The sequence below is a fragment of the Hyaena hyaena genome, unplaced genomic scaffold (genome assembly GCF_003009895.1).
Source record: "Hyaena hyaena isolate Hyena2069 unplaced genomic scaffold, ASM300989v1 scaffold_80, whole genome shotgun sequence".
Taxonomy (NCBI): domain Eukaryota; kingdom Metazoa; phylum Chordata; class Mammalia; order Carnivora; family Hyaenidae; genus Hyaena; species Hyaena hyaena.
Window position 1 is genome coordinate 397,748 of NW_024080712.1, and position 17,917 is coordinate 415,664.

A 17,917-nucleotide genomic window follows, 5' to 3' on the forward strand; every position below is an offset into this window, starting at 1 on the left:
TTTTTTTTTTAAATATATTTTTAATGTTTATTTTTGAGACAGAGTGTGCACAAGCAGGGGAGGGGCAGAGAGAGGAGGAGACCCAGAATCTGAAGCAGGCTCCAGTCTCTGAGCTGTCAGCACAGAGCCCGACATGGAGCTTGAACTCCCGAACTGTGAGATCATGACCTGAGCTGAAGTCTGGTGCTTAACCAACTGAGCCACCCAGGCACCCCTCTCAGCTTTTATTATTTTTTTTTTTAATGTTTTTTTTTTTATTTATTTCTAGGAGAGAGAGAGAGAGACAGCGTGAGCAGGGGAGGGTCAGAGAGAGAGGGAGTCATAGACTGAAACAGGCTCCAGGCTCCGAGCTGGCAGTCAGCACAGAGCCCGACGCGGGGCTCGAACCCACGAACCGCGAGATCATGACCTAAGCGAAAGTCGGACGCTTAACCGACTAAGCCACCCAGGCGCCCCTCAGCTTTTAAATAAATAAAATGATGTGTCTATTTTGACCAATGTGGATCACTTCTCCACATTTCAGTCATCTTAATTGCTCTTAGATACTCAAAAAAAACCCAAACCAAAACAAACACTACAGACAGTAGCTGATAAAACCCTACAGATGATCTGAAAGCCGCTTTCTGTAGAGATCCCCACTGTTGGGAACATTTCCACACACCCAAACTAACAATGTTAAGGCTAGGTATCTTTTGTATCCTGTATCTCCCCCTGTATAAAGTACAAATCTATGAAGTACAATTTACAGATCATTAACATTTGCTTAGAAAGTGAAATACCTGGTTGGAAATAAGTATTACATAAATATTTTTAAGTGTGTATATGGGCCTGGTAAATCGCTCTAATTTTGACCCTGATAATAAGTGTCATAGAGGCCATTCCGTAACTGCATCGGGTACAGACCCTGGGCTAGACTTGACTACGGACTTTGTAACATGAAGTTGAGCTGGCAGATTGCCTGTAATATGTGTTATTCAGGTCTCCCGAATACCCTGTAATGGGACGTAACGGCCCTTTTGTGTTGGTGTGCCTCTGGAGTTTGTCTCTTGGCAGCATTGCTACCATCCCCAGCCGGGCATCCATTTAGAACTTGGCATTCAGCAAACATTTGAGTGTTTTCTCTGCCAACCATCAGACTATGACTGAATTGCCCAGTCTCTTGAGGGTCCTGTTAGCAGAGGAGGCCTAGATCGGGTCACAAGGCACTCGAGTGCCTGCGCAGTGGGCCGTCCGTACTGAAGGGCAGTGTGGTGAGTGACCCTGTATGACGTATGCCGAGGCAGTACTGTTGAATGTAAATCTCCCATAGCGACGGGAATGTCTATACTTGTGCTGTCTGATAAGGTAGCCACTAGCCATGTGTGGTATCGGACATAGGAAATGTGGCTAGTGGGACTAAAGAACTGAATTTTAAACTCCCATGGCCACACATGAAGAGTGGTCGTATCGGACAGCACACGCCTCCAGTATATGGCGGGTATCTGTAGCTTAACTTTTTTGGAAGGAAACTTGGGGCCTGCAGGGATGTTAAGAAATGGCATAACCACTTTGAGAGATGGGTGGTTGCTCCCAAAGCTAAGCAGAGTCTTACCATCCAACAGGATGCTCCTAGGTTTTTACCCAACTGATTTGAAAACTTCGGTCCCCACAGATACCCAGATAGGAATGTTTGTAGCAGCTTTATTGTGACTGCCAGAAATTGGGAGCAATCAAAATGTCCTTGAGTAAGAGAATAGGTAACCAAGCTGTAGTACATCCAGAGAGGGGAACAGTAATGAGTATTTTGATGACGGTATTCTGCACTGTCCATGCAAAAATACAAATTACCTTTAAATGTATATTCTTAGTGAAGGGGCTGGTCTGTATCATATACTAGATTTCCTGTATACAATGTTCTGAAGAAGGCAGAACTGTAGAGCCGCTGAGTGTATCAGTGGTTGCCAGGGATTGGGAGGGATGGGGGTGTGTAAGGTTGAATAGGTGAAGCACGGGGAATGTTTCAGGTGAATGTGTTTTGTGTGATAGTGGTAGGATCTATAGCACTAGATACTGGTCAGAGCCTGTAGAACCTCCTGGCACAAAGGGTGAAGCTTACCGATGCAAATTTGGGAGGTCAGGTGGCCCGGGATGGACTGCAGACAGTGACAAAACAGCCTGTTCTAAGCTCCCTGGAGGGGACGGGGAAGAAAAAACGCTGAGCTCACCGACCTCGAAAATGAAGACGGTAAGACTGAAGGCAGAAGAAACTGCACGTAGGCACTGTATTCGCAGTGATAGCTATTTCTCCTGGGGGTACTGGTTAGCAGCTCTGAAACCATTCTACATGGATGCTGGAATTGGACCATTAACAAATGGATAGGAGAGGGGAGAGCCAAGTTTCTCCCTGTTTGAGTGCGATTTTACAGATGAATGAGGTGGGGAGGCTTGAATGATCCATGTGGTAATGGTTGTTGGAGCCCTCAGTATGAGCTCAGGTTTAGCTTAATATAGTTGCAGAGGATACAGAGAGAGCTCGATAGAGCTGTGTGTCTGCACAGGTTAGTAGAACACCCACATTTCCTGGGCCTAGAGGGCCCAGAAGCCAGGACCCCCCAGTCACAGTGTGCACACCTAGTGCCCACTTTGGAACACTAAGACTTGGTTTCCAAGGCCATTCCACAGTAAGAGGAACCAGGGCTCCCTGGAGCAATGGCTGATTTTAGGACTGGGCAGGGAGTACGCAAGAGGAGCCTGGAGCGCCATCTAATGCCAGACGTGAGGAAATGCTTAATAAAGGGAAAAAAGGCGCTGTGAAGGAGCTCCCAAGGGCCAAAGCTCGAACAGTTGAACAAAGGAGACCGAAGCAGTCCTTTCCAGAGGGATATGTGCGTGAGGAGGGGACGGGAGAAGTCCTGCAGACCTGGGAACCGGTGCCCTCGTGACCCCTAGGGGGGAGGGCACCTCGCAAAAGATGATCTGCAGCGTCTCCGAGAACATTCCTGTGGCCTCTACCTTGTCCGTAGAGGCAGAGCAGATGTGCTTGAGCAGAACAGTATCGGAACGTGTGCAGAGAGAAGATGCTGGCTAGGAGAAAGGTCAGGAGACGATCAGCGGCTAAGCCAGAGAGGATGGCAAGCAAGGAATGAAAGAGCAGAGTGTACGTCTAATTAGAGGAAATAAAAACCAGATCTTAAAATCTTCAGAAAAACCGGTGGGGGGAGGGGGAGACCTTTAACTTGGTTCATGCAGAAGCTGAGTCCTTTCAACTGTGGGAAGACCCTAAAGCTTCTGACTTCTTAAAGTGTATTTATTTTTGAGAGAGAGAGACTGACACACTGAGCCTGAGCAGGAGAGGGGCAGGGAGGGAGGGAGACCCAGAATCCAAAGCAGGCTCCAGGCTCTGAGTTGTCGGTGCAGAGCCCGACGCGGGGCTGGAACTCGAGAACCTTCGAGCTACTGGAGCTGAAGTCGGTCGCCTAACCGACTGAGTTACTCATGCCCCAAACACTAAAAACTTCTAAAATAATTTATATTCCTGGTTAAAAAGAGTTTTGAGCTATTCGGAAAGATAGGGTGGAAGGAAGGAGAAGATTGCTGCCCATGTTCTCTGATCTCCATTTCCACTGATAACTACGATAAATACTTTGTTTGCCCTACCTGAATTTAGTTTGTGAATGTGCAGGTCTGTGTATAGGAGTAAAGCATGTCTACTCCTAAAATGGCATCCTGTTGTAGATCCTATTTTGCAGTGTACTTTATTCATCAACGTATCTTTTATAACTGTGGCCTCAATCTAATTATTTTAAAGACAGTGTTTAACCCCCATTGGTGGAGATTTCCTTGTTTGACTGTGTTTTGCTGGTGGACGCCGTTGGTGGGCGGAGTCCGCTGCGTGTGCCTGTGCAAGTCTAGCTGTGCACACTTACGGAGGTGGAATGACTAGGCCGGGGGTGGGCAGGTGTGTTGGGACATTAGCAAACCCCGGCGAGCCCTGCCCGGTGAAGGGGCGTGCATTTCCCCCCACTCCCCTGGCAGCACTGACCGTGCAGATGGGCCTCATTTTCTCCCGCTTCACTTGCTTGCACTTGGCAGCTACTGCGGGTTTTACAAATGGAAGGTTTGTGGCAACCCTGGGTCCAGCAAGTCCATCGGTGCCACTTTTCCAACTGTGTCACGTTTTGGTAATTCTTGCAACATTTCAAACTTGTTCATTTTATCTTTACGCGTGGGGGTCTGTGGTAGGAATCTTTGACGTCAGTAGGGTAATGGTTTTAGGGCACCGTGAACCACACCCGTATTAGATGAAGAACTTCATTGGAAATTGCTGTGTGTGCTCTCTGCTGTACCAGGTGGCTGTTGCACCCACCCACCCCCTTCCCTAGCCTCTGATGGTGTGGAATGTCGATATTTTTCAGTACATTTGTAATTGAGATAGAATAATACACAATGCAGAAATCAGAAATGCATAGCTTGATAAACTGTCAAAAAAAAAAAATACACCCAGGAAATCCCTCCCACCACCAGAACTAGAACCATACAGCGTCCCAGAAACTCCCCTTGTCTCCCGCCCGATCACCACACCTTCCCTATTACCTAGTCACAATCCCTGTTCTCCTGTCTGGCCCCGTAGATTGTTGTCTGTTTTTTACACTTTATGTACAGTGGAGTCCTACAGTGTAATTCTGAGTATGGCTTCTTTCAACATTGAGATTGATTCACACTATATTAGCATCGGTTTGTTCATATTAACTGCTATGTATTCCATTAAATGAGTGTTTGGTTACTTTTTATTCAAGCGTGATTAATGTGGTGTTCTGTTAGTTTCTCATCCATCTCCTGCCACCTCCTCTCTGGCAGCCACCAGGTCTCTGTATTTGAGTCTGTGCCTTTTTTCTGTTTCTCCATTTGTTTCTTAAATCCCACATGTCAGTTAAGTCCTGTGATAATTGTCTTTCTCTGACACAGTGCTTCGTGTTATGCCCTGCAGTTCCATCTGTGTTATTGCAAATGGCAAGATTTCATTCTTTTTTTATTTTTATTTTTAATTTTTTAAAAGTTTATTTTTGAAGGAGAGAGTGTGAGCAGGGGAGGGGCAGAGAGAGAGGCAGACACAGCATCTGAAGCAGGCTTTAGGCTCTGAGCTGTCAGCACAGAGCCTGATGCGGGGCTTGAACTCACAAACTCTGAGATCATGAGCTGAAGTCACTTAGCCACCCAGGTTTCCCGTTTTCATTCTTTTATGGCCGAGTGATCATTCCATTGTGTGTGTGTCCATGCGTGCACACACAAATACCACATATCCTTTATCCTGTCATCTTTTGACGGACACTTCCATTACTGCCATACCTTGCCCGTTGTAAATAATGCTGCTGTAAAATATAGGGGTTCATATGTCTTTTCAAATTAGTGTTTTTGTTTTCTTTGCATAAATACCCAGTAGTGGAATTCCTGGATCATATGGTAATTCCAAATCTTTTTTGAGAGTGAGCATGCGAGTACATGTGAGCAGGGGAGGGACAGAGGGAGAGAGAGAATCCCAAGCAGGCTCCCTCCACACCGAGTGTGGAGCCCAGTGGGAGGCTCGATCTCACAACTGTGAGATCATGGCCTGAGCCAAAATCAACTGAGCTACACAGGCGCTCCTAGTTTAATTTTTTGAGGAACCTCCATACTGTTTTCCACAGTGGCTGCACCAGTTTGCATTCCCACCAGCAGTGCCTGTTTCTCCACATCCTCGCCAGCATTAGTTTCTGATGTTTTTGATTTTAGCCATTCTGACAGGTGTGAGGGGATGCCTCCTTGTGGTTTTGATATGCATTTCCTTAATGAGGAGTGATGTTCAGCCTCTTTCGTGGGCTTGTTGACATTTGAATGTCTTTGGAAAAAATGTGTATTCGGGTTCTTAGCTCATTTATCAGGTTGGTTTTTTGTGTTGTATATGTCCTTTTGCTTTTGTTGACGATTTTTTTTTTTTCCTGTGCAACAGCTCTTTATTTTGTAGTTCTGATAGTTTTTGTTTTGGTTTCCTTCGGAGGTCTCCTGAGGAGACCAATCTAGAAAAATGTATTGATAGTTATGTCAGCGATATTACTGTCTATGTTTTCTTCTAGGATTTTTATGGTTTCAGTGCTCAGATTTAGGACTTTATTTCATGTTGAGCGTTTTTTTTTTTTTTTTTTTTTTTTTTTTTTTTTTTTTTTTTTTTTTTTTTTTTTTTTTTTTTTTTTTTTTTTTTTTTTTTTTTTTTTTGTATAGGGTAAGAAAAGTGGTCAGTTTTATTGTTTTGCATGTAACGGTCCAGTTTGCCCAACCCCATTTGCTGAAGAGACTGCTTTATCCCCCTGATGTGTATTCTTGCCTCCTTTGTTGTAGATTAATTGACCCCATACGCGTGGGTGTGTTTCTGGGCTAGCTCTCCTCTTCCACTCATCTGTGTGTCTGGTGTCATGTCAGCACCTTACTGTTTTGATTACGACAGCTTTGTAGCGCATCTTGCAGTCAGGAGTTGGGGTTCCTCCAGCTTTGTTCTTCCTCAAGGTGGTTTTGGCTCCTTGGGGGTCTTTTGTGGTTCCGGATGAATTTTAGTAGAGTCTTAGTTCCGTGGGAAGTGCTGTTGGTATTTTGATGGAGATTGCATTGAGGCTGTAGGGTACTTAGGGTAGTAGGGACATGTTACCCCTACTGGTTCTCTCTGTCCACGAGCACAGAATATTCTCTGCTTGTGTCGTCTTCAGTTTCTTTCATCAGTGTTGTAGAGTTTTCACAGTATAGGTCTTTCAGCTCCTTGGATGAGTTTATTTCTAGGTGTGTTGTTTTTGGTGCAGTGGTAAATGGCTTTCTTTGGCTACTTCATTATTGCTGTATTGACATGCAGCAGATTTTTGTAGGTTAATTTTGTATCTTGTGACTTTACTGAACTCATTTATCAGTGCTAGTGGGTTTTTGGTTTTTTTTTGTTTTGTTTTTTTTGGTGGCGTCTTTGGAGTTTTCTGTACATACTGTCATGTTACCTGCAAACAGTGATGGTTTTACTTCTTCGTTCCCAATTGGGATGGGTTTTTTGTCCGCTGGCTGTGGCAAGGACTGCCAGTGCCATGTCGAGTAAAAGTGGTGAGAGGGGACACCTTGTCTGTCCTCATCTTGAGGAGAAGCTCTCAGGTTTTTACCGTTGAGTAAGATCTTACTGTTTTTTTAATATGGCCTTTATTTTTAAAACTTTATTTATTTAAATTGAAGTTAGTTAACATAGTTTGTAGTATTGATTTCAGGAGTAGAACCCAGTGATTCATCGCTTGCATATGACACCTAGTGCTCATCCCAACAAGTGCCCTCCTTAATGCCCATCCCCCATTTAGCCCATCCCGCCACTCCTCTCCCCTCCAGCAACCTTCAATTCTCCGTCTTTAAGAGTCTCTTATGGTGGGGCACTTGGTGGCTCAGTCGGTTAAGCGTCCCACGCTGGATTTTGGCTAAGGTCAGGACCTTCCTGTTGTGAGATCAAGCCCCACGTTGGGCTCTGTGCTGAAGGTATGGAGCCCGCTTGGAATTCTGTCTCCCTCTCTCTGCCCCTTGCCCTGCTTGAGCCATGTCTCTCTCAAAAATAAACATTAAAAAAAAGTCTTGGGGTGCCTGGGTGGCTCGGTCAGTCGGTTGGTTAAGCATCTGACTCTTGGTTTCAGCTCCGGTCATCATCTCACAGTTTGTGAATTCGAGCCCTACATCTGGCTCTGCACTGACAGTGTGCAGCCCGCTGGGGATATTCTCTCTCTGCCCCGCTCACACTTTCTCTCTCAACATAAACTTTTAAAAAAAAGTCTCTTAAGGTTCGTCTCCCTCTGTTTTTATCTTCTTTTTCCTTCCCTTCTCCAATGTTCATTTGTTGTGTTTCTTAAATTCCACGAGTGAAATCATATGATATTTGACTCTGACTCCTTGTGCTTAGTATAATACACTCTAGTTCCATCCATGTTGTTGCACATGGCAAGATTTCATTCTTTTTGATCTCCAAGTAATATTCCATCTTAATCCATTTTATCAGTTGATGGATATATGGGCTCTTTGCATAATTTGGCTGTCGTTGAAAGCACTGCTATAAACATTGGGGTGCATGTCCCTCTATGCATCAGCATTTTTGTATCCTTTGAATAAATACCTAGTAGTGCAATTACTGGGCCATAGGGTAGTTTAATTTTTAGTTTTTTTGAGGAACCTCCCCACTGTTTTCCAGAGTGGCTGCACCAGTTTGCATTCCCACCAACATGTTTATATCCTGTTTATTTGACAGACAATTTTTTTGTGTAAACTTTGTCCATGTGTTGTCTGATTTTTCCATTTCTTTCTGACATGTAAGAGCTCTCTGATATTAGGAAAATTACTCCTCTGTCTCCATATCCTCGCAAGTATTTTTGTCTCAGTGTATCACTTGTGTTTTGACTTCATTTCATGCCATATAGGTTTCTAATTCTTAGGTTGTTAGATTGATTAATCTCCTTATGGCTTCTAGGTTTTGTGCCATGTTAGCAAAGGCCGTTCCTTAGAAATTATTCTTAAAAGATGTAGAATGTAAAAAAGGGTAATATTTGAAGACCAAGATCCTAGTAACAGGGTTGATGCAATGGTTTAAGGAAAAAAGTTACGTGGCAAAACTATATTACACGCTTTGTGTCTCGTAGGTTTTCTCCTGCAGTTTTTAAGGGAAGTGGCCGAATATCACCAGTCCCGAGCCAGCTGTGATGTGGAAACGCAGACAAGTTCAGCGTTTCCTGGCAAAGACTCACTTGGTACGTGTAGCTTTCTTTCAGAATTTTAATTGTTTCGTCTTCTCCCAAAATGAAGGAAATGAACTGACTGGCTGTGTGTGCTCCCTGCCTGGGAGGGGTGGGACCTGCGGGTGGCACAGGTGCCCGCCGCCTCCGGAAGCCTTGCAGGATGCGACCTGAGCCGCTCACTGCGCTGCGCGCTCCCCTCTCCGCAGGCCTGCGCTCTGCTCTGTGTGTGGGGTTCAACCTCTCGTACCTGGGAGGTTCTTCCCTGTGTCTCCTCTCACTTGAGTTCACAGCCACTGAGTGAGGAGATCCTTGACCACTTGCACGGCAGAGAACTAGAGAAGTCAGCGGCGTAGCGGTTGTTTAGAGTGGGGCAGACGAGGGTGCCCAGAGGCAGCACAACTTGGAAACAGTCTGGGTCAGAAGTGGTGGTGGACTCCACGTTTTGTTTTTTTAATTAAAAAAAAAAATGTTTTTGTCTGAGAGCCAGAGCATGAGCAGGGGAGAGGCAGAGAGACAGAGGGAGACACAGTCCAAAGCAGGCTCCAGGCTCCCAGCTGTCCACACAGAACCCGACACGGGGCTTAAACTCACAAACCGGTAGATCACGACCTAAGCTGAAGTCAGATGTCTAACCGCCTGAGCCACCCAGGCGCCCCTAGAGTCCAGATTTTCTAAAATTATGTGATGAATCCATTTCTTTGGCCCCTCCGGAGTCTTTTTTTTTTTTTTTTTTTTTTTTTTCTTTTGGGGATTTTTTTTTTTTTTTTTTTTTTTTGCCTTTTGGAAATTTTTTTTTTTTTTTTTTTACAAATAGTTTATTGTCAAATTAGTTTCCACATAACACCCAGTGCTCATCCCCACAAGTGCCCTCCTCCATGCCCATCCTCCCTCCCCCCCACATCCATCAGTCCTCAGTTTTTGTCAGCATTCAAGAGTCTCTCATGGTTTGCCTCTCTCCCTCTCCCCCACCATTTCCCCCTTCTTCTCCCCCTTGTTCCTCCGTCAAGTTCCTCCTAATCCTCCTGTACGTGCAAACATATGATATTTGTCCTTCTCTGCCTGACTTATTTTGCTCAGCATAACACCCTCAAGGTCCATCCATGTTGCTACACGTGGCCAGATTTCATTGTTTCTCATTGCCATGGAGTATTCCATGGTATAGATAAACCACATCCTCTTGATCCATTCGTCCGTGGATGGACACTTAGGCTCTTTCCATGTTTTAGCTATTGTTGAGAGTGCTGCTATGAACTGGCCCCTCCTGAGTCTTAAGGAGTAATAGTACTTCTAACCTGTAAGAAGAGAAGTCTATAATTTTTAGCCCTTTCTTTTGGCCTAGGTTTTATTCCATTGGGAACACGGTATATGTTTGCTCTAGAGAGGTGCTGTCTGGTACTAGGAGCCACGTGTGTAATTGTTAAGTTTCTAGTAGCCATGGGATGGGGGAGGGAAGGTGAATTTAATATATTTAACCCACTAGGTCCAAAATATGCCAACATGTAATCAATATAAAAAACATTAATGAGGTTGTTTTACGTAAAATTTCTATACTCGGTCCTTGAAACCTGGTGTGTCTTTTACACTTAGAGCACCTCTCTGTTCAAACTGATCCCATTTCATCTCCTCAGTGGCCACCTGTGGCCAGAGAGTCCTGTAGTGGACAGCATTTAGAAAATCCAGAAAAGTACATGGAAAACCTGTTGAAAGTGCTCCGAAGAGATGGACACAGCCGCTGTTTCCAGGGCATCCTTCCTGGTGGCGTTGGTGCTCCCGGTGACGGTGCTCCCGGTGACTGAGCTGCTCCTGAAGGTCCAGCTGTGCAGGGGGCCTCACGGGTCACATTGCTGCGCGGCTATTAGGGGACTGGGGGCCTGCTGGAGAGAGCCCTGGAGAGAGATGCCGTCAGCACACCTGCCTGCAATTCCAGCCGGGCCCTTACACGCTTGCTCAGCCCTCTGGGACTCCCTTGAACTGTATGGGCTTCTGCTTCCTTCTCTGTAAAGCAGAGGAGTTGAAATACGTGATCTGTGATTTATTTTCAGGTCTGTGTTTTGAACGTATGAGTGGACTTGAACCAAAGTCCGATAAAAAGCACTCTCTGCCTTGGCACTTCGGGACTGGCAAGAGAGGCCAGTGTTTTCTGACTTAAATTGCGCTCTTTGCTTTCTTTTCCCCTGACGCTGGATGATGAAAATCTCCAACGTAAGGAAGGGTTGAAACCATTGTACAGTGAACACTCGTATCCCCAGACTTTCCCGGGAAATTTGTATTCTACTTGCCTGATCGCTTATCGGTCCTATCCATGAATCCATCATCATTTTATGGTGTTTCAGAGTAAATTGCAGATGTCCCTACTGTGTCCCCTAAATATACTCTTGGCTTTTGAACAGAACTCCGGCCTCTTGCTCACCTGACTGCAGTTCCCTATCCTAATTCCCTGTGTTTTTTTTGTTTTTTGTTTTACAAATAGTTTGTCAAATTAGTTTCCACATAACACCCAGTGCTCATCCCCACAAGTGCCCTCCTCCATGCCCATCCCCCCACCCCCCCACATCCATCAGTCCTCAGTTTTTGTCAGCATTCAAGAGTCTCTCATGGTTTGCCTCTCTCCCTTTCCCCCACCATTTCCCCCCTTCTTCTCCCGATTGGTCCTCTGTTAAGTTCCTCTCCCTGTGTTTTTTTTTTTTTAACAGCAGAGAAGCTTCAGCTTATTGACGATCAATTTGCAGGTGCTTATCCTCAGCGTCCAAAATTAGAATCCTTAGAAATAAAGTTAAGTGAATATAAGAGAGAAATCGAACAGCAGTTAAGGGCAGAAATGTGTCAAAAGGTAAGCTGTATCTTGTTGCTGTGCTTGTCTTGAATGTCTTTTTTTATTTTGAGAGTGACTATAAGCAGGGGAGGGGCAGAGAGAGGGTGAGAGAGAATCCGAAGCAGGCTCCAGGCTGTCAGCACAGAGCCTGACTCGGGGCTTGAGCTCACGAACCCTGAGATCATGAACTGGGCCAAAATCAAGAGGCAGATGTTTAACCAATTGAGCCACCCACACATCCCAGGATGTCCTACTCTTCGGTATAAGGGGGAAATCTATAGAATCTTTACTAATGAATGTGATAATCCTACTCTTCGGTATAAGGGGGAAATCTATAGAATCTTTACTAATGAATGTGATAAACTGTTGCACGTGTGATTTTTTTCTTTGTAACCAATGTCATTTTTTATGCCTTTCAAGTGAATCCTGAGGTACAGGAATGAGACGAAACTAAAGAGGAGTTAAACTAAATCTGTTTCGAGCATTAGTGTTAAACCTAACCATGAAGAGAAAAGTTATTTTTTTAATATAGTTTTGGTATTTACAAGAATTGCTGTTCAATTGGCAGCTCAAGTATTTTAAAGATACTGAAATAGCAAAAATTAAAATGGAAGAGAAAACAAAGTTGGAGAGGGAATTCGCTGCATTCCGGAACGAATTGGAGAGAGCCTGTCAAGCAAAATCTGAATCCCTCATTTCTCGGGAAAAGTTGGCTCTTGAGAGAATTCAGAAGCACCAAGAGGTAAGATTTTAAAACTACTTATTGGGTGTCTGTTTCCTTTGGCTGTTGGTAGATGGGCTCCAGGCCCTAGAGTGGGTTGGGACAGTCAGGAAGCCAAGACCAAGCCCTACGTTAACTAGCATATTCATTTAGTTCACTGGTCCTCAGAAGGCTCTGGAGAAGGTGGCCGTCCTCATGCCAAGCATCATGTCGTTATTCCACCACCTGCAGTGCCCTCCTTGGACCCCTGATGAAACCCTCTTGGCCTTAAAAATCCAGCTTGTGGGTTCCTGCCCTGTGATGGCTTCCCTGACTGTCACTTACTCAGGTGCTGTTCCTGCTACAGAGCCTTGATGTATTTTGGTTATAAAATCATCATGTCGTAGGGTGGTCATTTCTTTCTCCCTGACTAAACTGCGGTTTGTAAAGATGGAAACCATAGCTGATTCTCTTTCTCGCGCCCCGAGTGTGCTCTGGCATAGGCCAGGTACTCCCTGAATCCTTGCCCAGCGACCACTCGGATCGAGGTGTGGCCCGTTCATTCAGCTTGCTCATGCTGAGTCAGAATGACTGGTGAACTGAGACTTTCAGACAGGCACAGAACCAGGGGAATTGTATTCTTTTGAAGTTCTGTTGCTACATGCGCATTTTGTGTCCTTTTCTTCTTGCTGAAGCACCTGTCCAAGTGTTAAGTCTCTGAGAGATGTCCATTAGGTAGAATAAATAGACCTGGGATGCTAGGAATATAGGGTAATGGAGTTGAGCAATTATTGAAGGAGGGAATGTGTGTTTGGGTAACTAAATAGGCAAAAAGAGTACCTTGAATCAGAAGTTCTTGAAAGTGATGTTGTAACCCTAAATGTCTGTAGTTTGCTCTCTGGAGGTGAGGAAACAGTATGCTAGTTCAGATCTGTTGTGTCGTCTTGAGCTTGCTTGCTGAAAACCAATGCTTTCGTACACAGATGGAAACCAAAGAGATTTATGCGCAGAGACAGCTTCTACTAAAAGATATAGATGTGCTAAGAGGCAGAGAAGCAGAGCTGAAGCAAAGAATCGAAGCTTTTGAATTGTGAGTAACGGGTATTCATTTTGGATATTTAGAATGAAGAAGATGCAAAAGAACTAAATAGGGGTCTTAATAGTCTGATGTCAGTTGCCAAGCCGAGTTTTCGGTTGTAAAGGTGATAACACCTAGTTTTAAAAGGCACAAGTCAAGAGAAAGACCAGGGTTTCACTTATGAAATATTAGGCATTAGGATGAGAAGCAGAACGAGATTGCCATCATCAGGCTCCAGTAAGACCAGACACCTGATTTGAAGAAGATGCTAATGCTTGGACAAGTCCCATGTTTCTCATTTACTTCCAGTCGTTCAGATCTAGTAGCTGCACGTGCGTATCATTCACTGAATTCCAGATACCCAGAACTGCTGCCCTCACCTGCTTTGCTGTCAGAAGAGAGGAAGGAGGGTGGCTCCAACTTGACTCATACTGGGTGAAACTTTGAGAGAGCACGAGTTGGGGAGGGGCAGAGAGAGAAGGAGACCCAGAATCTGAAGCAGGCTCCAGGCTCCGAGCTGTCAGCCCAGAGCCCGACGTGGGGCTGGAACTCGTGAACTGCACGATGATGACTTGAGCTGAAGTCAGACGCTTAACCGACTGAACCCCCCAGGCGCCCCTGGGTGAAACTGCTTCTCCTGGGGGTGGGGGTGGGGTGTGTGTATGTGTGTGTGTGTGTGTGTGTGTGTGTGTGTTCCTTTCACCAAGTGCTCACAGGTGTATCGTCCTTCAAATCTTGCCTGGGATTAAGAGCAAGCTCACCAGTCTATAGTTGGTGGAATTCAGCTTTCTTTCCCATTTGGGATCTTGACACTCGTAGATGCTCCAGGAATTCTATTTAAGAGTTTGTCTCTGTATTAATGTGGTTTTTTGTTTTTTTTTTTTCATTTATGTAGGTTCTGTTCATTTGATTTCTTCTGCCTACCTTTGATAATGTGAGAGAAAAGGGACAAAATTTGGGCAGATTCTGGATTATGTAATCACTTCTTTACCTCCACTTGCCCTGCTTCTCCCTTCTAAGTGTATTAAACGAAGGAAATGTACATACTCCTCCTTGGCTTTACAGATGAGACAGCAGAGGGAGCTCTGAACAAAGCCTCTATCGTTGGCTGGAACCCTCACATCCCTGTGCTTTGGTCTAAGTTGCCTGTGAACCTGATTCCTGGCTCTGGAATTGGTTTTGTAGGTGATTGAAGGTATCCCCATGAAAAGCATGCCATTCTTGGGATTTGGAAGTTCTGATGGACCCATCTTTTGTTGTAGGCATCTTTAGTTGATGGATTATTAAATGCCGAAAATGAATCTTCTAATTCTTAGGGGCTGATCAGTTAGGTCTCACAGTTAGAAATAGTGTTCTAGAAGAAACAAACACTTAAGTTACACTAACGTTGGCTTTGTAGCTTTGTAACTAAAACCATTCTTTCACCCCTCAATTGATTATGGCTGTTTCTCCCCTGTACCCCTTGCTTGGTTGTGGGTTCTCTTCCGTAAATGTAGAAAAGTCAGAAACCGCTTTGGTCTTGATACAGTCACACTCCCCTGAGCCAGGTACCGCCATAGAAGGCTAGTCGATGAACTGAGTTGGTTCATAAAGTCGATGGGCTTCTGGCTCCTTCGGTTCACTTCTCAGCAGTGAAGCCCTGTTACTCTGTGGAGCTAAAACACATGGTGTTTTTTCCCTCTAAATTTGTTACTTCCATGTTATGATTTTCTTATGTGCTTTCTTTCCCTTTTTTCGCCAATTTCAGGGCTCAGAGGCTACAAGAAGAAAAAAATAAAAGCACAACTGACGCACTTAGGAAACGGGAGCTGAATGTCAAGAGTATTGAGGAGACCTATGACCAAAGGCTCAAGAATGAGCTTCTCAAGTAATTGATTGCTTGTCATTGTTAATTAATCGTGTGTTTGAATTAAGTTGCTAGAAACATGGCAACACTGAGGAAGTAGATAGGGCTAACAGTTGAAGGCAAAATTGGGTGTTGAAAAAAATCTGTTTTCATTGGTTGTCCAGCCTTTCCCGTGCGTATTTAAGATGGGTTTAAAAAGGCACATACAGAGAATAGCATCCTGTGCTCATTTAAAAAAAAAATTTTTTTTAATTTATTTTTGAGAGAGGGAGACCGAGCACAAGCAGGAGGAGGAGCAGAGAGAGAGGGAGACACAGAATCCGAAGCAGCTCCAGGGTCCGAGCTGTCAGCACAGGGCTCGAGCGCACGAACAGTGAGATCATGACCTGAGTCGAAGTCGGACGCTTAACCGACTGAGCCACCCAGGCGCTCTCATTCTTTCTTGTAGCTTTTCTGACACTTCCTGAAGGCCTGTGGTTTGCTTTAATTTGTAGGGCACTTTATAACTTGTCAGTTTGCACATTTGAGAAGTTATAACATTGAAATTAAAATCACTTTCATTTTTTAAAAATACTACTTTTCAGAGAGAGAGACAGTGTGAGCAGGGGAGGGGCACAGGGAGAGGGAGACACAGAATCCGAAGCAGGCTCCAGGCTCTGTCAGCAGAGCCAGACACAGGGCTCAAACTCGTGAACCACGAGACCATGACGTGGGCTAAAGTCAGACGCTCAACCACCTGAGCCACCCAGGCACCCCTGGAGGTTATTGTTTAAACAAAATCTGTTAAAAAAAGAAAAGTAGCACCGTTGTCATTGTATCAGTTTTGAAATGATGGATTTTGTGTACATATCTTACGTCCACTCCTCTGTCTATTGGCCATACTAGTGAACACTGAAGGAGCTCTAGTTAAACGGTGAGGAATAAATGAAAAATGTGTATGTGAACTTGGCACAGCCATGGATACAGCGAACTGTTGGGTATCTTTGGTCTGGCTTTGGGCGTCCTCACGTGGCTTCAAGTGTTGAAGGTGGGAGGACCTCCCGGGAGTGCCTCTCTCTGCTTTCTCTGCCCTCTGAACCGGAAGGTCAGCTGGTAGCGGCCGACGGGGGTGCCTGAAGCCCCACGAGATGTGCCTTCGGGCGTCCCTCGTCGAGACCGGATGCTATGGGCAGTTGGCTCTCAGGACGGTTCCTAGCCCCTAAGGGCCAAAGTTCTCCCCTTAGGGAGGGGAGGAGGGACAGGTGAATTGCAAGTGACCGGCTTGATCATCAAGTTTAGAGTTTAGGTTTAGAGTTTGTCGTGCACACTGGAAGTTTCTCTTCATTTCCTTCCTTGTGTCGGTCGAGACCAACGGAGAAATAGTTAACTCTCGGTGACCTCACAACATCAGGACCCTTCGTTTTGTGTGATTGAGTCTGGGGCCCGAATTCGCAGGATCGCAGCAAAATTTTACGGACCTTTCACGTTCAGAATTCAGATCGCTGGCTTTTGTCTTGAGGGAGCCTGAGGTTTCCGCGTGGTCACGTTCGGTGCCGTTCGATGCCCCGGCAGCACAGCGGCATAGATAAGCTCTTGTACTGACAGCAGTCCGTCCGGGAGAGTGACAGGAGCTCAGGTTTCGTTTTTCTGACTTGCAGGTATCAACTGGAGCTCAAGGACGACTATATCGCTAGAGCTAACAAGCTGATAGAAGATGAGAGGAAGAATAAAGGTGACTCTGGGGGCAAGCCTTATTCCACACTGACGTAGCCCGTTAGCTTCCTAGTTCCTGTTCCATATTCTAAAAAAGCCATCACTTAATCTTCGTGTTACTGCAGAAAGTAGACGTTTTTTGTTAATTTTACAAAATAAAAAAATACTGTTTTTTACTACATTTTTGTGAACCTTCACGTTTAACCTTTTGTATATTCGCGAAGGTTAATGATTTATCAGCAGGATTTTATCCAACTTGATTTCAGCGTATTTTGATAGATGTGATTGTCAAGAAGGTTGCAGCCACTTTCTGTCATCCGGTAAATACTACTCTTAATCATGAGACACTTCATTTTTTACTTCAGGAAAATTTTAACTTCTCTGTCCCTATGATTTAGTTTACTTCTTTTACTTCTAATGTATTTTCATGCTTCGTGATAATTTCACTTGACACAGAATCTTTTTTTTTTTTTTTTTTTAAGTTTTTTATTTTGAGAGAGAGAGAGGAGAGGGAGAGAGAATCCCAAGTAGGGTCCACACCATCAGTGTAGAGACCGCTGTGGGAATCAAACTCCTGGAACTGTGAGATCATGATCTGACCGGAAACCACGAGTCAGAGGCTTAACCACCTGAGTGACCCAGGCGCCCCTCCTTGACATATCATCTCTTAAACTCTTATGTACATTAGCCTGAGAGTAGGAAAGTTGGATAATTTTTTTAGTCTTTGAGATATTTGACACTTTAATATAGTTCTAGGAAGTTGTTGATGAGATGAAGTTAAACTTGTGTTGGCATTTTCACACGGTCTCTCAGGAGGGAACCAGGGCTAGGGACTGGATGCTGACTGGCCAGGTCACCCAGGGTATGTCTGCTCCTCGGTAGCTAGCTCGTGGAGGCTGATAACTTCTTATGTGTCCGTACTGTCACGTATCCAGCAGGTTAGGGTTTCGATGATCCGTCTCCATAGACCATGGTGGATGTAGTGAAAATGACAAAAGAGTAAGTACAGAATTGCAACAGACAAATCTCTGTCTTTAAGGAC

At 44.8% G+C, this 17,917-nt stretch overlaps 1 protein-coding gene across 5 annotated transcripts in view; it reads left to right on the plus strand.

The window, feature by feature from the left end:
- Window positions 1-17,917, plus strand: part of OFD1 (OFD1 centriole and centriolar satellite protein) — a 47,546-nt gene that overhangs the window by 6,640 nt on the left and 22,989 nt on the right. For all 5 annotated transcript variants that reach the window (XM_039233886.1, XM_039233884.1, XM_039233885.1 and 2 more), the window contains 6 exons: window positions 8,652-8,759; window positions 11,441-11,577; window positions 12,128-12,301; window positions 13,243-13,349; window positions 15,085-15,204; window positions 16,821-16,894. In XM_039233886.1, coding sequence (XP_039089817.1) covers window positions 8,652-8,759; window positions 11,441-11,577; window positions 12,128-12,301; window positions 13,243-13,349; window positions 15,085-15,204; window positions 16,821-16,894 — 720 coding nt within the window. The remainder of the gene's footprint in view (window positions 1-8,651; window positions 8,760-11,440; window positions 11,578-12,127; window positions 12,302-13,242; window positions 13,350-15,084; window positions 15,205-16,820; window positions 16,895-17,917) is intronic.